Below are 22,113 nucleotides of genomic sequence, written 5' to 3'. Positions count from 1 at the left end.
TCAAACCAACTTTCTAGTGTTGAGTTTTTGAATTTACTATATTGCCCTTATTCCCTTATAGTATTTATTGCATGCTTTGTTTTATTAGAATTTGAATTTAGTGCAATAGCCACAAGGCCAAATAAATTATATAGGGAGGCAATTCTGTAAACCTTCTGTATATGAAAAAGAAAAAAAATTATTTTTAATCCTATTTATAGGATATGCAATTCAATATTAGTGACTGTTGAATTATTTATTACATATTTTGTCAATATTAAACTTTACAATTTTTATTTTTATTATTTAACATATTAAATTTTATGTTATTTTGAATTTTTTTTAAATTTTTAATATATTATATTTGTATAATAAAAATTATAAATTATCATAAATTAATATCCTTTTTAATTATTATATATTTAAAAGTACATTTCAAAAACATAAATCATCATTAATTCAAACAACTTTCAATTTACTAAACTAACTTTTGAAAAAAATATATTTAAACACAAATTTCATTATAAAAACTTTTACTAGACTAACTTTTCATCAAATGAATTTTTAGCAAATTAAAAACCAAATACGTACTTAAACCAACAAAAATAAAGTGTAAGAATCAATTACAAAACGTGCACAAAGTGTAGAAATTGAAAGTTATATTTTTCCTTTTATTACAATACATTTTTTCTATATTTATAATTGTTTTATCATCCACATCAGTTAGAAATGCATCAAATAAAAATTTCATTTTTTTAGCTTCGGAATCCATCTTTTCAAGTTTAAAATGGATACAAAATTGAAGCCTCTATTAAACAATGATATCTAAAGGAAGAACTCACCTGCATGAAACAAGACACCACTGAGAGGAACCTAAATAAGTTAATTATCACTGAGATATCATATTATCAGAGTCCTAATACAAGTTCTTTTTTTCTTTCTTCTTTCTTCTACCAGCTAGTTCTAATACAAGTTCAAAACAAAACGAACCTTGGAAACAGCTAAAAACAGGTTTTTTTTTTTTTTTTGGCCCACACTACCAAAGCCGGGTCCAAAACCCTTCAACACAACCATAAACGTTAGCATCTATACCCCACTGGCATACCATCCTTGTCCAGACGACCAGAACCTGGATACGCTTTGCTCGTGAAGTTCGCGTGCAATGCATTTGCTTTTTGGGTGGTCAATCCTTGAACAGAGTACCTATTGGATGAACTAGACCTCTCATATCGAGGCCTTTGTTTTGGAGCACTCAGAGATCTGACTTTTGCCTTAGAAGATTCAGTGTAAGCCATGTAGCTTGGGTAGTCTGAATGAGAACTCAGATAGCTTCTTGAGTCGTCTCTTCTGCTAGGAGTAAAAGGACTACTTTTGAGGACGGAGTTCCTTGAGAAGACAGAAAAAAGCTGAGAACTATCCACAACGCCTTCGTCAACCGAAGACGTGCTCTGGCCTGACTGATGACTTTTTGAGTCCTTTGCAGTAGAGAAACTTTGGCTGTAATTATCACATACTGAAGGATAGTTAATGGAGTGAAAGAGGTTTCGGCGTTTTGGCGGGAAGTGCAGTTTTCCAGAATCAATCTCAAGAATCTTGTAGCTTTTTGCATCATCCCAACATTTCTCTTGATTCCCATGGATCTGAACATGGGATTTGGACACATTTCTCTGCGATGTAGAAGCTTCAATAATTAGGCACATTATATTTGATAACCCAATTAATTCCCACTTATCGGGGAAGGGATTGCAGAAAATAGAATCTAGATTCTTCCCTACTCAAAAGAGTCATGTGAAAGAGGAAGAAAATGGAGGCTCTCTGTGGTACAGAAGAGTATCTGCTGGCAAGAGGATAGATTCATGTGAAAGTGGAAGAAAATGAAGGCTCTCTCCGTGGTACAGAAGAGAATCTGCTGGCAAGAGGATACCTTGAGTGATGAAGAATGATCAAATTTCATGCTCTTGGATCTGATCGGGCTTTCAAATTTGTCTGGTGTAGCTGGAACCTATTTAATGATCGTACAAAGATTAAACAAAACAACATTAGTCTTTTGATAGAAAAAAAAAGTACGGAGATTGTTAAACATTTCAAACTAAATTATATCAGATAATGTTATGAATAATATTAGATTATTTGTTGTATGCTACAACATCTCTGTTTTCGTTGAATGGCATGAACGTATAATCACTAGCTTTCCTAGTATTGTACCTATTAAAGCAGTTTATAAATGTAAGATGTTCAATTCCCATAGTCAAACACCACCATGTAGCAAAAAGTCACCCTCAGAAAACTGCAAATAAGATCTGGTATATAGGGCCTGTTTGGATACCTTTTAGAATCAATTCTAGGTTTAAAATTATGGTTTTAAAAAATTTTATCCAAACATTTCAATTTTTCCAAACTCCATTTAGTTTCCTACTCCATTTGGAATAAGTTGAAATTTATTTCACTTTGAAAAATTAATATCATAATCAATTCTTGAAATTTTATCTAAATATAATCATATTCTAATAATCAATTTTTTTCTTAATCAATTTTTTTCAATTAAAATCCAAACACACCCATAAACTTAAGGAATGAATGGCTAATTTAGCTTACATGGAAGTCTGGTTTAGATGACTTAGAATTTGAAAATGGCGTCTGTAGAATTTGGGTTCGTCCTGCACGGACACGCGGCTGTACTCGAACAACTGCATGTAGTCTATGCAACCACTCTGCTGTTCGCTTCCTATCAATATCACCTCTCACCAATGCCTGAAGCTTTACCAATCCTTTTAATGCTCGCAGTGCTCTCCTTTTAATCCTTTTAATGCTCGCTTCCTATCAATATCACCTCTCACTGATTGTTCAAAGTTTGAACATGAGAAAGTAAATGAACAGAACTTAAAAGCAGTATTGCAATTAATTCAAAGTTCCAAAAAGGTCTCAGTTCATCACAATCAGTGACCTTCATTGATTATCCTGAAGTTAACTCGAGCAGTTAGGACTCTTGTTATTTATTAAAGAGCTTTGAAATGAAGTAAGCCAGAAATAAATAACATATTAACAAGACAATGACATCATACCTACCACCCCCAGCAAAGAGATAACACTGGAGCAAATTTTGAACAAGATCGCCACCATATATGAGAATTCAAATGAGCATTATAGTATGTCTGTAACTAAAGTTATAGCAATGCACAGATATCAACAAGTCCCACTTTTTATATTGCGAGAGTCATGGGGGTCCACATTGGAAAACACCCTCACACCAGGGCTCTTTCACACACTCGTGTCTATTCCAACCCGAATAAATCCCAAAATACCAAAAGCCCAAAAACAAAAGGCTAACGCTTTCACACGTGGCACCAAAAATGGGAATGAATTATTCTAATCAAGCCGGCAACTACACATCCGGTAGCAGACCACCGTCCACTGGGTTATTTGTAAAATTCTTCTCCAGCCTAATCCATATCTAAAGATGACAAGTAAACAACGTTTACAAAGTTCATTGAAGAGGTGGTCCTTTCAATCTATTGAATTATTTTGAATGCTAGCTCATAGTTGAGTGGTTGTATTCCTTTCAATTAAATATTGATTTATCCCATTAAATTTTGAATCTGTCTGTTTCTGTGAAAATTAACTTTCGCTAAGAACATTGTCCATTAATTAACTACTCAAAACAGTATTAGATCAAGATTAAAAAAAATTGTTTCAATTGAAACAAAATAATAGAATAAGAACATTTTATGTTGTCAATCAAAACACAGAAAAAGATTCTCCTGCACCCCAAAAAGAAAGGTGGCCCGGCTTTGGATTCTGAAAAAAGATTCACAATAATGCCAAACACTAGCTTAAAAGTACACTTTGTTATTCGGCAGCCTTAGAGAGTAAAACTATTGACGAGCAGAACTCGCCTATTAATTATGAAAACGCTACCACAGAGGAAATGGAAGCTGTGGGCACAGTGCAGTAGGTCGCTGTCAAAAGAACACAGTAGTAATTAATTGTTGGCTCAGTATACAACAGGAAAGCGCTGTAGCAAAACTTTCCAGGCGACAGAGAGTTTTTAGCCAAACGGCCTAATAAGAGGACAGCTCAATAAAAAGAAAGAAAAAGAAAGAAAATTAGACTTCTCGCTTCTCAACAACCGAAGGAATACACATAAAAGGACAACGACCCGCAAATAATCCAAATCTGCAAGGCAGTCCAGTCATATCGTTTTTTAAAAGTAAAAGACTGTTCCAGTATCTTCCATTGCCGGATCCTACTCCGTAAATATAAAAACATATAAAATCCAAAGATGGAACCATTTCTGATTCTAATTGTATGTGCAAAATTAGAACATCGCAAGATGGAACCAGTTCTTTCTTGACCTTTCTCAGATCGAAATGAGAAAAAAATTGCATTATTGAAAGGCGTGAAATAAACTATCCATGGATGGTGCGACTTTGAATAACTCCGCTAGTAAGATATCAGTTATTTGCCGATCCCCGTAAATTGGACGAGATTTTCGTTGTCGAAAAGAAAATCTAGCATGACGAAGCAGCTAGAGCTGAAGGAATTGGAAATAAACAAGAACGGAAAGCTAAACAATAATAGATATTAGGTACCCACCAAACAGCCCCGAAAAGCGGCTTGAATCTTGATGGCTGCCCATTCCTCACGAGTCCCGATGCTTCCAGAGCACCTTCCGCTGCTCGTGAGCCTGACAACGGCGGCGGCGGCGGCGGCGGCCTGAGCAGCATCCACTGCCGCTTCCACAACCGCAGACTTGGCAGCAGCCACCGTCATTGCGTGCTTATCAGGACGCAAGCTGTCGATGTGTCCGGACGGTGTAACCGCTTCCTCTCTGAACGTAGTGAGGTGGTCGGAGGCTTTGGTACCGCCGGATTCCCTGTAAGACTTGACGAAGCTCCACCTGCGTTTATCTTTGAGAGGTTTTGAAGCTGAGCCAGGGGGTATAGTCGACGGAGACGGCGAAAACGAGGAGTCTGAATTCTTCAGACCAAAAACAGAGCGAAACCATTTTGATGCCTTGCCCATTCTTTCCGATGAAGAAATGAAGAGTGCTTTTGAGTGTGGAGTGAAGATTTTTACTTCAATGTGAAGAATGATGAAGCATTTGAGAGCGAAAGAGATAAGAAACGTGGAAGTCGGAAAGAGAAGACCACAGGACGAAGAGGATGCGAGTGCGAGAAAGAGAGAGAGAGAAACATGGAGAGCAGCTCCGTGTAAGGAAATTTCGCTTTACATGTTACGGACGAGCAGTACCTTGTGGACTGTAATGCTTGACTCACATCATTCGGGTGCATTATAATATTCTATTTTCTCCATGAGTTATGTTTTCCAAAATTTTATAAGATTTATTTAAACTTGAGAAAATTTTAATATTTATAATTTTATTTTTATAATAAATAATAATAAGAATCCCTTTAAATTATATAAATGAATTGCGCTATTGCCATATGATTTCTGAGCTTGTGAATGAATTTATCTCTTATATATTTGTAAAATGATTCAAATTGTCATAAGACTCATGTGTATGTTAGTAGATGTGAAATGTGGTGATCATGTGATTCTTAACCTTATAGTTGTGAATGTGCATTACATGAGTTGAAAAATGTGATAATGGGCTAAAAGTTGGTTGTGAATATGTATATGGGGAACATGTGATAAAACAGTGAATTCTAGCCTAATCGTGGATATAAACAATGTGGGGATAGGATTGCAATGTATATAAGTATGCATTTTGCAGTGAGTATATATGTAGTGATGATTTTGTAGTGAATGTATAAGAGATTGGCTAAGAGATTGTTTATATGAGAATTTGTGAAAAATAGCCCTTTACTATGTAAATAGGTGATTGAATGACTAAATTTTGACATGTGTGAATATATTTTGTGATTTTTGATCAATTATGTATATTTGGTCTTTTTGAACTTGATTCTAATCCCAAAATGGCCTAATGAGATAATGTGTGTGATTTGAACACTTTGGTATATGAAATTTTTAGGAAAAGTAACTTTTTGCACTCAAGGGTTCAAATTTCGATTGGACCATTGAATTGTGTCCAAACTTTCTCATTAGTTAACTTATGAAATAAATTTTGTGTAGACGTTTGAATCACTTCAATCAGACGTCATACGTGAAAATAATGTACGTCGAAAGCTCACTTTTGTGAACTGTTGGATGACAATAATTTCTATCATTGTGCACCGCCACATATGGTGCAACACGTGCGACACATGGCACAAACATGGAGCTCGAGGATCTATGCCACATGCTGTGGCACATGTGGTGCACGCTGTAGTTGTAACATCCTGACTTTTAATTCCTTGATTAATTAAACCTAATTAGGATAATTAAGTAAGTTGAAGTGGTGTGTCTGGCCAAAGAGGTCTAATAGTCATATTTGAAGGTATTTCAGCCTTAGTTGTGGGTCCGGTATCAAGGCGGGCTACTTGGGCATCAAAAGGAGAAGAAAAGGAAGAGTTGATGTTGCTGTGCCACACACCGCAGTGTGAAGATCGTCCGTCGCAGTACACAGACATTTCTAAGTGAGGGAGGACCTCTTTGCCCCATATGCCATGGTGCATTGTGCGTCTGCCACAACGCATGGCCATTTTTTACAGTTATCAGATGCAAAATGAGACAAAAATAGAGAGAAAGAAAAGAGGAAATGGAGAGACGCGCTAATGCTCTGCTAGGGCACGACTTGAATGAGAATTTGAAGAGGTTAGAAGCTTTAAATCATCCAAGGAACATTTCTAAGCTCTTTTCCTTCTTTCCTCTTCCATTTTCTCAAGGATTTGAGTTAGGGTTTAGATGAGGATGGTGATTTCGAGCCATATAGGGTATAGGTTTGAATTTATTAACTCAATTGGAGTTAATGGGAGTAGATTAGAGTATCTAAACTTAGGTATAATGAGATTTGGTGTTTTAGGTTGTTGGGTACCATTAATATCTGAAAATCTCATTTATTATGGGTGGTTGGAAGTTTGTGATGCCATTAATGGGGATTTAATGGCTCATCAATGCTATTGGGGGCTAAAGGTAATTATTAAACCTAATGAATAGGCTTCAACTCATGTAGAGTGAACATTGGGCAATTTAGAAGCAAAGGATTGAGAGTGTAAATGCTTGAGTTGGTTATGTTGATAAAATTTAACTTGATTGATTGTAGTTTAGGCTCTTGGTCACCTATTTGACTTGAAAATTCGAGCTTGGAAGCTATTAAATTGAGGGGTAAACCTTTAATCTCTTAAAGGTTTGAGGTAACTGGGAAAAACTCTACTTTGGGTAGTCATATATTAATTAATTGTAAATGGACTTCTATTGTGAGTATGGCATGCACGGGTTAATTTTCAACGTGAAAAGTATGTGCTAATTTTCGATGAGTATATGAAAAATTGACTGTGCATTAAGTTATTATGATTTGAAATGCAAATGCCTAATTAAGATGTTTTTGAATATGAACTTGCATATGTCTTTAGAAAAATGAATGTGATGATTATGTGAGATAGATGTGTATTAATGAGAAATGAATTTTGAGAAAATGATGAGAATACATACTTGGATAGGGGATGATCACGAGCCCAATGTGATTGTTGTAATAATGAGTATATGAAAGCAAAAAAAATGACAATGAGTGTGTCACGCCCCAAAAATAGGACATGTTCAGCACAGAATATAGGGATAATACCCATATTCCAATATTCTTTATGCATGAAAACTCTAATTTATAAACCACAAAAATATTTGACAGTAAATTAAGCCATCCTCAATACAAACCATACGAACAAAAGGTTTAATATTAAAAAAATTTGATTGAATCTTCCCTTAAAATAAATCTCCTAAAAACAAATCTACAAATATTTTACAAAACAATAGTAGCAGTAAGGAACTCTTTTCCAATCAGCAAATAACAAAGTGTGAATCACAAGGATGAGGACTCTAACTATAGCTTATGTGGAGCACCTGACATAAGAAATTTACTTTAAAGAAGTTTGATTTCAGCTTTTCCTCTCAATTGAATATTACAGCCCCTTAAGGATTTACAGAAGGCATAACCTCAGTTGACGTGTCTGAGACCAAAATAATAATTTTCAGTGAATAACGTCCCAACAATAAATAATAGAGCTTGAATAAAAAGGAAAGTTTAAAATAATTGTGTGAGTTAAAGAGACAACAGCCTTCATAAAAATGTAATAAACTTTAAAATAGAATTGCTCTATAAAATTTTAAAATTTAGTCTCAAATCATTGAACTATCATGGCAAATATTAATAGGACCTGATTTCAAGAAAGCACATAAATTAAATAAATATTTATAAACAAATCACTGAATAATATCAATGGAATATAAAATCCTCAAATAATTAGATTCATAATTATAGGGACTTGTCAGAACAATTTACAAATATGGACACATAGTCCACGAGGGTAACTGACCAAATGCGGCTTATGCCATGAAAACAAACATGGACACATAGTCTACAAGGATATGTAACCAAACGTAGCCGAAGCCACGAAATAAATATGGACACACAGTTCACGAGGGTCATGCTGACCAAACACGGGTACAAAGCCCATGAATAACCATCCCTCCGTTCCACGTGCATTGACCATCGCATGGGGCTAGCACCTCCTATAAACACCCTGCTAGCTAGGTGTACCATGGCGCGCCAAGGGCTAACGGAACTGTCATTAGCAACCAGTGTTCTATATAAAGTTCCTTTTTAAAACCATTTTCAAACATGTGAGAAATTGATCACCATTCAATCAAATTTTCCTTTTCAATGTCGAACTCGCATGAATCATTTTTTCATAACAATTCAATAATTTCCAATTGAAATCCCACAATTAGAATTCAAACTTGTATTTCTTGATTAATTAAAATGATCAATTTTGATAAAATAATTTCACAAAATAAAGTAATTTAATCAACAAAATATCTCATAATCACATTATTGTCGTAAAAATTTTTTTGCATAAAAATGTAATATTTAAATAAAAGAGATTTTAATGAAATATCGGTTGGGACGCTATCCACTTACCTGTAATACTTTCAACCTCAAAACTCTTTTCTTTGAGCTCCAACCAAGCTACCCTGCTTACGATTACCCTATAATATATAATAAAGTCTTCATGAACCTTGCTTTTGAATTAACAAATCCTATTTTTAAGAGAGTCCATTCAACTAGAATTAATAAAATGATAATATACCTTATAAATCATCAACCATTAAACTCTTAATAATTTAAAACTTTAAATAAAATTTTAACAGCTTCTTAAATACATCCCTTATTAAAGCCTAATTGAGATATACAAAAACTAATATCTGGGCCAAATCATCTTCCTTGAGAAACTATCACTATTAGATACTAAAACAAACAATCTCTACCAATGGACATTTTATCAAATATCTGTCATACGTGAATCCTCCAACCAAAATCCCACTTCCTTTTCTATAAATTTCATTTCCCAAATAATATCACATTCATTTTAAGATAACTCAGCTTGCCTTTCAATTTTTAGTCTAACAAAAATCAAATTTATTACTTAAAGAAATCAAATCCCCAACATCTCATTACTCATAAATAGCAGAAAAATGGGGAACAATTCACAATTCTGATCTAGCCATATACGCACAACACGAGAGAGTTAATGGTCAAAGCTTCTTACCTTAAATCACCATCATCACAAAAGAGAAGAAGAGGAAACTTGGACGCTGAATAGGGGAAGCAAACGTCCAACAGTGATGCTTTACGGGAAACAAAAAGAGTCTGCGACTTTGCCAAGCTCCTACTAGGTGCAAAGAAATAAAGATTCTAGCAGCGAAAATAATAAACACACAAGCTAAACATCTTACAAAACTGAACCAGCTGTGACTCGAAACAGGGGAGTCATCTGACACGGTACACAGGGAAGGAAAGAAATGACTTCAACCGTACTAGATTAAGCAGGAAAATCTCATGATCAGCACCAACATTACAGGTGGCTTGATTTCTCTCGCCCATCAGTGACGTGAACAAAGGCGACGAAGACAGCAGCAAATGAGAAACATAGAGATAGGAAGCACAACTGAGGACCTAGCTTCGTTCAGGAGTGACGAGCTCCCATTTCGCCGGTGGTGAAGGTAGGATAGTAGAGAGAGATGGAGTCACATAACACGTGATGAAAAGTCTAGAGTTTCAATCTCGGCCCTCTCTGCAACTCAAAACGTGATTGAAGAAAGAGAAGGAGGTGAGACGGTACTCAAAGCCCATGCACGATGGTCGAAAACTCTCTCTCTCTCTCTCTCTTTCTCAACTTAAGTAGTTGGAGATGGCAGGGGAGAAGGAGAAGACGAAAGAAATGGGGAGAGTTTGCTAGACTCCTCTCATCCTCGAACATCATTTGGAAGAGGCAAGGAAAATAGAAAAAATATCACAAGCTCTCCCTCTCTCTTCTGCTTGCTTCACCGACTTAAAAGGTCAAAGGAAGTCAAATAATATTTCATGGGGAAATTTACAAAACAAGACCTGAAGTTTATTGAGTAAATTTCAAAAGAAGACCCTATCAATTTTTATTATTATAATATTTCTATAATAAAAGGTATGAACTCTTTAGTACTTTTCCATAAAAATAAACTAACATTTGGCTAAAGTAAAATTTAGACTCTAGACCTTTATATAAATATCCGGTATAAATTCTAATATACCATTGCTTTTTCTTTATCATAAAAGTAAAATTAATTAATTATCAATTGGAAGGAAATTTATTTAATTTAAAATTTAGAGTCATTACAGAGTGAGTATTGATTATGGCATGATCAGTGGCAGAAGTTTTTCTAGGGATTGGGAGTTGAGAAAATCTATATGGTATTTAGGTTGCCTTCCAGTGTATGGGGGTATAGCCTTATCCCACAGTTTGTCGAGGGACTATCCCATAGTTTGTTAAAGAACTAGAACCTAACTATCTCTATTGGTTCAATGAGGAGAATAGCCTATGGTATGAAACACCCTAAGAATTCAAGAATAGGGAGAGCCATAGTCTGAGAGTAAGTCCTGTAATTTTTGGTTGGGTCATACCTCATGATTGGTAAGCTTGGGTAGTCCAGTCACACGGATGGAGCCCTAATCAGTGTCATAGCCCATAGTTTTAGTATGAGGAAATAAGAAGGATATAATGTTGGTTGATTATTACCTAAGTAAATATCTGATGTGTCACACGTGTTAAGTGATGGCAAGTCACATAAGTATGGGTCATGTCACATATCTGAGAATATGGTGACAATGCACCTAGTTATAAGAAATAAAGAAGTTATTTAATGATAAATGATGAGATATGATATATGCCAACATGTTTTACATACTTGTTTTCATTATGCATGTATTTAGTTTATAATTGATATATAACTGCATAGGGTAGGTTTAACTTTAGTTACTGAGTGGCTAGACTCACTCCTTTTATTTAACATTTTCAGGCTCTAGCTCTGGTGTTGAGAGGGAGAAAGCAAAAGAGGTGGGGAATTAGCATATTCCTACTATACGTCTTTAGTTTAGATTTAATTGTGTAAAAGTATATGAATTGCCAAATCTGGGATGCATGCCACTACACTTGCACTATTTTATTATTGAGAATGTTAGATTTGTATTTTAAGCCCTTAATCTTTTTGTATGTTGATATATATATATATATATATATCTATATGTTTATAGGGCTAAAATACTAATGCAAGTGTAAAAATAATAATTTGAACATGTTTTGAATGATTTGGGCGAGATGTAATGACAAATTACCTCCCCTTTTATTTTTAGTAAAATGGGGTTGAGGAGTAAATTTTTTGTTATATTGATATTTTAGTGCTTGTGACTTGTTGTACTGGTAGTCCTAGGTCTATTAGACATGGTCCACATGTTAGGAAAATCATTTGGCACATGTTGAGGGTTTTGGACACCTGTTTGGTGTTAAAGTTGTGAAAAGTGGTTGAAATGTGTTTGGGTGTTTAACTTTCTCGTATGACTTATTTTAAAAGTGAAACCCATGTCATTAGCTAGTTCATGTAAAGAGCTTTTTGTAGATACCTAGATTGCATCATTCGAACATTAGATGGTGAATCAGGGTAAGTTAGAAGTTCCCCCGATTTTGCTGTCAAATGATAGCACAATCAGTAGAAATTTTATGCAACATGCCACGGCGCATGATTCTTGAGCCGCGGCATGTGGCATAGAGAGCAACACACCACGACATAGTGTGCACGAGCAGTGGCGCATTGCCCTGTACCACAGCACATGTTTTGTTTTTCAACCGTTTTCAACTTCTTTTACTCCTCTGAGGTATCTTGTGCTTCTGTAACTTATTTTACTCTGATATAAATATTTTGATTGAATTTAAACTCATTTTTTATTTAGAAAACTTGGGATCCCTTACTTTTGAATTAAACTTTGGTAATAATCTTGTTGAGTTAAGTCTCCGATTAATTATGTTTAGTGGAGTGAGAATGTTTCAGTGGTGCATCACCCTTATTTTGTACTGATTTTCTTGATTTGAATCTTGAGATGTGAGTGATGAATATATGAAAATGTCTTTTGCTATGTATTATCTAATATGTTAATGATGTCAAATGATTTTAATAAAGAAGTCTTAGGTCCCCAAGCATTATCAAATAAAATTTACTTGATTTAAAGTATAGTATAGTGAAGTGAAAATTAAGTTAACCCCTCCTTATACTGGTTTAGTGAAAAAGAGAATAGTTTGGTATGGGGAAAGGTTACAATCTCTCTAAGTTCATGACAAATCACGCATGATAGTAAGTGACTTTCAAGCATGAAACATCATACAAAGAATTATCCTTTTGAGTTATGAAAAATCAAGTGTGACAGCTTGGAGCTTTCAAACATGAAATTGTTGGATTGGGAGGTATAGTGAAAAATTAAAATTTAAAACCTAATCACAATCGCAGATCAGTTGAACTCATTTAAGTCAAAATGGATAGAAGATTTACCTTTTATTTTTGAACTTCTCACATGTTTTCTTCAAGTACTTGGATCTCAAGAGATGATAACGTAGATTTTCTCCCTCTACTGATATCCACACGAACAGCTTTCCCAAATGAACAACATGCTAGTGCTCTTTGTATCTAGTGTCTGTCTGTCCGTCAATTAGATGTTCCTTTTCTTTTCTAGGGTTTTTTTGTGACTCGCAGAGTTTTACCATCAAGAAACTCAGTTACTAGAAAACTCATCCCTATCCATCTTATATAGATTAGAATTTTTTGTCTTCCCTTATGAGCCTACAAAAATTTAATTAAATTTATATCATAAATTTAATTTATGATATCATATCTAATTTAAATTTATGAGATAAATGCAAATTATAAAACTGATATGATATCTTCTTATAATATGTTAGTTATTAAATTTAATTTATTATATAACTAAATTTAAAACTAACATAATAATATAATATCATATCATATCATATATATACATATTATATATATATATATACTAATATATATATATATATATATTATATTTTGAATTTTATATATCATATACATATATACACACAAATATTTATCAGACAAATATTCAAGTACATATATATATATATATATATCTATATAAAATTCGTTCACCATAGGATAAGGCATTATATTTATTGAATCTAGACATAAGACATATTCCATATTTAATAAACTTTGACATTATAATTCAAGTTGTGTTATTCTTGTGTGCGACCCTGTAGACCCATATAAAGTTGGTAGTGGGCCAATATCGCTACTAGCCCACAAGTCACAAGTGGTCTCTAGCAAGACATGATGACTACCTAATTCATATAGGGATCAATGATCTAATATAACTTATCATATAACCATATCACATCCCTTTTGTCATGCAATATTTTGGTCAAGTGTGAGATATGAAATTGTCATTCTCTTTTATCTGACTATTACTTTCTCGATCTCTGAGTGGACTAACTATAGTAATGGAAAACCACTTTCCATTATAGTATAGCTATACATTTTCTCACTCTTCCTCATTGATGAGCCTAGTAATATCTCTCAATTAATGTGAGGGATAAATTTCATCTTAACTACTCATATTCCTCTTCATGAATATTGTAACATTCTAAGTTTCTAAACTAGGAATTATTAATTTTTATAAGGGTAATTTAGTTAAATTAGATGATTTATTGATTAATGATGTTTATGGGAGACTAATATAGTTGTTGGATCCTTGAATAGCCTTAGAAGAAGGTTAGGTCAAAGCTCGAGCAAACCATGGCATAAAGGAAGGTTTAAATTGAGAAGGGACTCTTTATGCCATGCGTCGCAGTGAATGTGTCAATGCGCTGTGGCGCACGTGCAAAATATGCACTTATCTGAATTGCGAACCAAACTAAAAATTTGAAAAAGAGGAAAGGGTGAACATGAGAGGAGCGATGGAGGGAGCTCATGGTCTCCTAGGTCTTACTTTCAATGTGATTTTGGAAGCCTTACAAGCTTGATATACATTGGGTAAGCTTTCCTTTCTTCTCCCTCTCCCTCATTATGCAAAACTTCTAAATTTTAGGGCAATAGGGTCTTTGATATTAGTTTCCTTGGGTTTAGACTAAATCCATTAACTTATTTAAAGTCTTAAAGAGTTAAATCAAGCTTCTAACCTAAATTTTTGAGTTTTATAGTGATTTAGAATTTTTGTTGAGGGTTTGGACAAACCTAAGGTATAATTTAAGAATTTTTGGACAATGTGGATAATTGGATGGTAATTTTGGTATGTTAGGATATTCAATAAGATGGTTAGAATGTTTGGAAATGGTTAATGTTGTTAGATAAGGAATTTAAGTCTTGTGGGTACTTAGAACCTAGAGAATTTAAGGTTTATCTAGAGTGATAATTAACAATTGTCACTTAATTATGTTGATTGAGTGTTGCTTGAGTTTATTATATATTTAGAACATGTGGAGCTAATGTTGAGCTATGGTAACCCTTTTGTGTGACAAAAGGTTAAGGTAATGGAATAATTTACACTAATTTATTATATTGCTTAACTGTTTGTGAGTAGATAAGTATATTTGTTTACATATGTTTCAAAAGCTTGGCATGTTGTGAAAGATGGTTTTCCTTGTGCATTAGAAAGTACTTTCAAAATGATAAAGATTTTTTAGTCCTTATGTGAAAAAGATAGTGATTTTTTAGGGGTAAGAGTTCACCCATAGGAAGAAGTAATGGAAGTCCATATGGCATGTATCTCCTTAATGTCTAGTGAGGTATGGTGTTAGAGATTTTCTCCTTAGTATCCATGTGGGATATGACATTGGAGAGTGATGCTCCTTAGCATCAGTGATGCAGTGTTGGAATAACGACACCTCAATTCATGTGTGATAAGGGGAGACCATAGTCCAGAAGTAGGATAGGACACCTTTGGTTGGGTGATCCTACTACTGAAGGTGAGCTCAAACCATTGTGAATGCGTACTTGGTCTAAGTGCCTATAATTTCTGTCGAGGTGATATGGAGACTCAAATGGTAGAATGATCATACTAATGGTAAATGACTTGTGTTTATGGAAAGTAATTCTTGAATTTATTGAAGTGGCAATATACATTTACTATAGAAAATGTCATGTTGTAATATGTTAAAAGTATGTTTTAATGCTTAATAGCTTTACTCCTATATGATTGTGCATGTTAATTAATAGTAGTGAATTACTCTGTTACTGAGAAGTTTATCTTACTCCGCAGTTATTTTTTATAGGTGAGGGCTCTAATATGGGTAAGGCGAAGGAAAGGTCAATTAAGAGTGAAAAGCATTGTTGCATAGCTCTTCCCTTTCCTCTTTTTAGGTTTTGTAATGAATATGCTATATTATAATGCCAATTTAGGAGCATTTCATTTGTTTTAGTAATCACTTATATGAGGATTTATTGAATGTGTACGTATCTTGGCTTAAGTCTACAGTGATTGTGATTGAATGAGTATGCTCAGCCAAGATACTAGTATAAGTGATATAATTGTAATGATTTATATGTCCAAATGACCAAAATGATAGTTGTGTTAAGTTTTATCCACCCATTTGGGTTGTTGTGTATTGGGAGTTTGGTAGTCATTTTGAGTATGAGTGTTTATTTTTGTGATATGATTGACTTGTGATGTTGGGTATGGTCCATTTGAGGTGGTTAAAGTGATTCCAGAGTTAATGGCATTTGGTAGTGTGTTTTGGACACCTTTAAAAGTGTTTTGAGGTGAAAATGAACCATTTTGGGTTTAGGTATCCATCTTTCTAATGGATGATTATTTGAGTGTGAGACTAGTACTATTAGCTAAAGGGTTTAAAGAGTTTTGTGTGAACACTTGAATCACCCAAATTGGACATCGGATGGTGAAACGGCTTGTTCTCGAAGTTTGGAGTACTATCATGCTAGCAATCTGCTATCATGATAGTAGGTGCGCATCACGACGTAAATGCCTTCTAAGGGAGTCATCCTCTGTGCCATCCACTGTGGTGGGTGTGGGCTGTGTCATGGAAGACAGGCCAGTTTTTGGAAAATTTTTAGATTATATTATCTTATTTTCAGATACTTATGGTTTTCATGCTTTTGTTATCGTATTTGATTGGTTTTGAATTATAGTTTGACCTCAAATAATATTTCTAAAAGGGTTTTCTTGAGATCCCATTATTTTAAACTAATTATCTTTTAAACCCTTGAATTGTGATAACTTTTGCTTGAGATTTTATCTAATCTTGGATATCACAATGGCATATAAAAGTATTGTTTTAGTAATGTTAAGGTAGACATTACAAATATCCCTAAACTTAATCATAGTCTTTATGATCACATGGTTAAATGTGACTTTTAATTAGATCAACATTTAGTGGTCATCATGTAAGACTCCATGATGATCTCAGGTCAAAGGGCTTAGTGATATAGTTAAATATGAGATAAGCTTATGACTTGTATCATGCAGCTTTCTCATAGTAGCTCGGTCCAACACCTTGTATCCTTTCAAGTGTCTATAACTTTGATTTATATTTCTATAATTAATTAAAGTTATACTAGTCTTGTTTCATCTATCATCCTTCATAGATAACTGACCAGGAACATTTAGGGCAATCACTATATTTTATCCAAGGATATATTTATCATAGTGAACATGCAATTAATATGATAATAAAAGAGAAATTCATTAAATAACAATGTTCATTGTAAAATGATTAGCTCTAGGGCATACTTTCTAACATAAATGTGTTATTGTAAGCTTTCTTCATTCATCCTTGACATTTCAAGTATGAATTGTTTCACATGAATAACTTGAGCCAAAATGTCATAATTCTATAACTTTTTTCATGTAGATGAATCAAGCATGAAATATATTTGTTTTAAGCGTGAAACGGCCACATGAACATTGAAGTGACAAATCATGCGTGAATCACTTCTCTTTCACGCGTGCATGGTTCATGGCTATATATGTACACTTCGTGTCAGATTCTTCTTTTTGCTTAAACCATAACATCTAAAAATTTGACCATTATATCTCTCTCTGATTCTCAACTTTCTTTTTGACCCTTCTTTGCTCCCTATAGTGTTCAAATCCTTACCCATAATCTCTAAACATTGTTTCGCATCCTAAATCCTTCCTAAACTTATCTTAGTTTGTAAGCTAGCTATCTTTTCTATTACATCTGTCTTCTTTGAAAATGGCACGAATAAAGGAAACTATAATGAAGCAAAGTGATGAAGTGATAAGGAAGAGAAAATTCACTAAGACCATGATTGAAAAGGCTAGAAAATCTCAAGCTCAACCATCTAAGAATAGCAGAACTCCCATAATTGGGAAGGGGCCTATGAGAGAAGTCCCTCAAGTCAGTCAACCAGAAGATGAGCTGACCTAATGATGAAACCCCTAGTCGCTTTAAGTTAGTAAGTTTTACTAGAATGTAGTGGTTAGCAATCTAGGTCATTTCCTATAGGAGCAATGCATATAAATTATTGATTCAAATGCTATAAGTTAAGAAGGTTGTTCAAGTAATCAAACTAAACCTAAGGTGCAAGAATTAGATGTTTCTAGTTTATGTTTTAAGTGAAATGAATTGAAAGGTTGTGATAGAGAGCCTAAGTAATAAACCTTACTAATTGTCATTGAATTTCAGGTTTGAATCAATAAAAGTAATCTCAATTAGCCTAAGTTAGAACATTCCAAAGCCTTCAAGTGTAATGTATCATTAAACTTAATGAACACTTAAGAATGTAGGCTAGGTGAATCAAAGTTAAACATCATGTCCAGCTTGTTCTACATGAGTTTTAGACCAAAACAAGTGGAAGAAAAACAACTTAAGCTAAATTTATATAAATCATATGGATCTAACTCAAGCATAATCATGCGGAAGAAAAAAAACAATGTAAGCTAAATTCATATAAATCATATAGATCTAACTCAAGTATAATCATGAACTTTAAACAAGAATCAGCAAGAACACATGAAAAAGCCCTAGAACATTCAATTTAATCCATGAATTCCATAACTAACCGTAATATTAGAATTTCAATCCAACATCCATAATCTCATCTAAACATGAATTGGAATAACAAATCAAGAACCTAATCAAATTACAAGATTTCAAAATTCTCAAAGAATCAAGAAAAAGATCATGAAATTGAGAAATCAAATAAAGAATACAAATCTGGAAAACTCAAAATGCTAAGTCATCTTCCTTGGAACTCAATGTTGGATTAGCCAATCAAGCTCCTCTCCATCACTTAGTTGAGGTCTTTAACTTGAGAAGCATCATGAATGTATGATGATGAATCTAGATCTAGAAATGGTAATATGTTGGATGTGATTCTTAATGCTAGAAGGAGAAGAAAGCTGGACAAAAATGAATGCTAGAATGGAGAAAAGATGAGCAAAATTTTGGATAGAAGAAGGAGAATAAGCTGGAACATATGAATCAATGATGGAGGATGAAGAATTAAATTTGGAAAAATGAAGGAATGATGAAGAATGTGAGGTTTGGATAAAGAAGAAGAATGAAGAAGATGAGAGAAAATGAGAGAGAATAATATGAAGAGAGAGATTGGAATATGAATAATGAGGCTCTAAAGTGAAATGAAAGCCTATATATGTGTAGGAAATATGAGTGAGGGTGATAAAAACAATGCTAGAGGGTGATAATTATAAAGCTCCAAATTTGAAGATGCTAATTTCTAGCTAGAAAATCAAATTAAATTGGCTAAAATTGCTCCAAATATGGCACCTAATTTGATCTGGACAAGGAAGCATAAAACATCTGACTCAAAGCATGGATAATGTGACTCATTTGAAGCTTTGATCAGCTATCACATCACCTTCTTCTTAGATTCAGATCATGTCACGCATCATATGCTCTTTGTAGCCTTGAGATGATGTCATTCAATACTCTCTTATATTTTTGTTTATTTACTTATTCCTCAATTAAATTTGGAATGTGGTGCAAATCATCCTCTTTCACTTACTCTTGATTTCTCCAATTATGTTGACTTAGTGTTTGCTCCTCGATTCTAAATTTGCCCCTACAAAATCTAAAAATAAAAGATACAAGATTTAATAAATTTTAAAAATAAAATTAAAAAGGAAGAAAAGAGAATTAAAGCTCAAGATATCAATTTAGGGTTTATGAGTGACAAATCAACATCAATTGACAAGTTTAAGGTTCATATAATCAATATAGAAAAGGTAGCTCAAAACTAAAAATAGAACCTTAATATGCACAAATTGATGTCAAAAATCAAATGTTTTAGTATTTAAAATATGTGACTGATCACCCTAATTGGAAGAGAATTGTCTAAGGAGGGAAGCAATGTGCCTCTTAATGACAATTCTGAAGTAAGTCTGAGGGAAGGAAGCTTCTAAGTTCAAAGCATGTATCAAGGTATAACCAATTCTTTGCCTCTAGACTTATAGTAGCTGGGCACTTCACCAAGTATGATTCCTCCAATATCTTTTGTGCTTCCTTTGAATCCATACAACGTAGCATGTAACATCCTAAATTTCTTAATCCTAAGTTAGAGGTTAATCAAAGGTGAAGTAGAAATTAAAGTAGGATTAGAGATTCAGATGATTAGTTGGCATTTTGACTTATTTATGTGTTGTATGAATAGATATAGATAATAGGAGTGTGTTTTGAGTTGAAGCAAGTGTGCGTGGTGAAAAGAAGTCTCACTATGCCACGCACCGTGGCTCGTGCTTCGTGTGCTGCAGTGCATGGATCAAAAATTTACTTCATAAATTGTGAATTTTAGAAAATTTTAGAGGAAAGAAATTGAGAAACACACCAAACAGAGAGAGGAGAAGGGCTGAGAAGATAGGTTAAGTATTTTAGAGTGATGGAAGGTGATTCGAGTCAGTAACTTGCTAGGTAAGCTATGTATTACTCTTACCTTCCATTCTACACAAATTTCTCTAGAAATGAGTTATAGGGAAATTGAATTGATGGAATTTGAGGAGTTTTATTCTTGCCTAATAGTAATAAAAAAGTTCTTAAAAGTTAAATTAGAGCTTTGCGACTGGTTTAGAGCTGCACGGTAGAGCTTTGAACCCAAAGGCTCAATTTTAACCATTAAAGAGAGAAAGTTAGGGCAAAATTTGATCTAAATAAAATAAGATTGGTTAAGGTGATGTAAAGTAGTAATTGCATAGTTATGGACTTAGAATGGATAAATGGAAAAGAGTTTACGGATGAATATAGCCCTAAATAATAAAAATGAGTTTTTGGTCAAAATAGGCCAAATGACTAAAATGTGTCAAATGTATTCAGATTGGCATATTGGACGCGTGAGTAGAGAAAGGAAGCTTGAGATAAGCTTGTGTGATAGTGAAATCCATGGGTAACCTTTCTAGTGATAGAAGGGTTAAGGTAACTGAATAACTTCCTTTGTTTGACTGTTTATTTTAACTATATGTTAGTATGTTATATAATGCATGAACTAGTTTTGAATTGAACATGTTTTTAGCATTGAGTGATTGTGTGTGTGACTTTTGATTGAAATGAGCATTGAAATTGTGTTTTGTAATGTTGTCAAATGACTTTTGATCGAAATGAGCATTGAAAATGTGTTTTATAATGTAAAGTGATATATATATATATATATATATGTTATGTATAAGAAAAAGTAAATTGTGAAAAGGGAACCTTAAATGGTTCGAGAAAGCATAATATGAGTGGTGGGAGTTCACCCGAGTATAGGGGATGATAAAGACCATATGGCAAGGTATCTTTAGTACCCTATTAAGGTGTGGTGGTGGAAATAATTCTCCTTAGTCCCTTAAAATGTGCTGTTAGAGAAGATCTCCTGAGTGCCTATTAAGGTACTGTATTGGAGATGATAGATTCCTTAATATCTTTGTGATACGGGTTGGAGTCAACGACACCCCATTGTGTGTATTGGGGGAAAACCATAGTCTGTATTATGCATTAGAACATCTTTAGCCGAGTGATTCTACCACTACAGGTGAGCTCAAGACTAATGAGAGTGTACATTAGTTTGAGATAAGTCTATGGTTTCATGTCGGGGTGATTTTGAGGTTTGGTTAGTAGAGATCATGCTAGTATTTTATAATATGATGAAATATTTTAAGATAATATGGAATCCTTCAAGATTGATGAAAAGTGAAATATGAAATGTGATATGATGTAAATATTACTTTATGAGATTTTAATAGTATATTATGGTTACTTTCATATTATTGCATGTAATAGTCAATAGGAATGAATTATTCTATTAATGAGATTTTTATCTCACCCCGTGCTTACATGTTTATAAGATCGGGAAGTGATTAGGCTAAGGGAAGAGAGTCTGGACCAACTTGAGTCGAGAAGCCGTGCACTTTGAGGTTGTGTAATGAACTGAAGTGAAAGATTGTGTATATATATATATATATATAAGTGTATATGAGTTGCCATAGGTTGCATGTATGTGTTGAAGTGAGTTTTTGTATGTATATGTGTATATGTGGTTTTTGAGATAAAAGCTTTGATTTGAATATGTTTAAGTTGAAATGATTGTATGTGTTGGTGAATCTTAAGCCAAAGGATAAATTTTGAGGAAATGAGTAATTTGGAGGCTAAGATTGTATTTTGATTATGATGGGTGAATCTTAAGCCAAAAGCTAAAATTATAATGAAATGAGCA

General features: G+C 33.8%; 1 protein-coding gene across 1 annotated transcript; it reads right to left on the bottom strand.

Annotated features, from left to right (window-relative positions):
- Positions 1 to 762: 762 nt before the first annotated feature.
- LOC129310994 (protein IQ-DOMAIN 22) lies at positions 763 to 5,272 on the bottom strand. Its single transcript, XM_054952914.1, has 4 exons — positions 4,573 to 5,272; positions 2,575 to 2,796; positions 1,904 to 1,981; positions 763 to 1,646 (listed from the first exon to the last, which is right to left on the bottom strand). The coding sequence occupies exons 1-4, from the start codon at positions 4,999 to 5,001 to the stop codon at positions 1,059 to 1,061; spliced, it is 1,317 nt and encodes a 438-aa protein (XP_054808889.1). The 5' UTR covers positions 5,002 to 5,272; the 3' UTR covers positions 763 to 1,058.
- Between the last annotated feature and the right edge of the window lie 16,841 nt (positions 5,273 to 22,113).

This window comes from Prosopis cineraria, unplaced genomic scaffold (assembly GCF_029017545.1).
Source record: "Prosopis cineraria cultivar Desert tree isolate PC_DT_omini unplaced genomic scaffold, ASM2901754v1 PC5, whole genome shotgun sequence".
NCBI classification, from domain to species: domain Eukaryota; kingdom Viridiplantae; phylum Streptophyta; class Magnoliopsida; order Fabales; family Fabaceae; genus Prosopis; species Prosopis cineraria.
The sequence above is the reverse complement of the archived record's forward strand: the minus strand, read 5'-3'. Positions and strand labels throughout refer to the sequence as shown.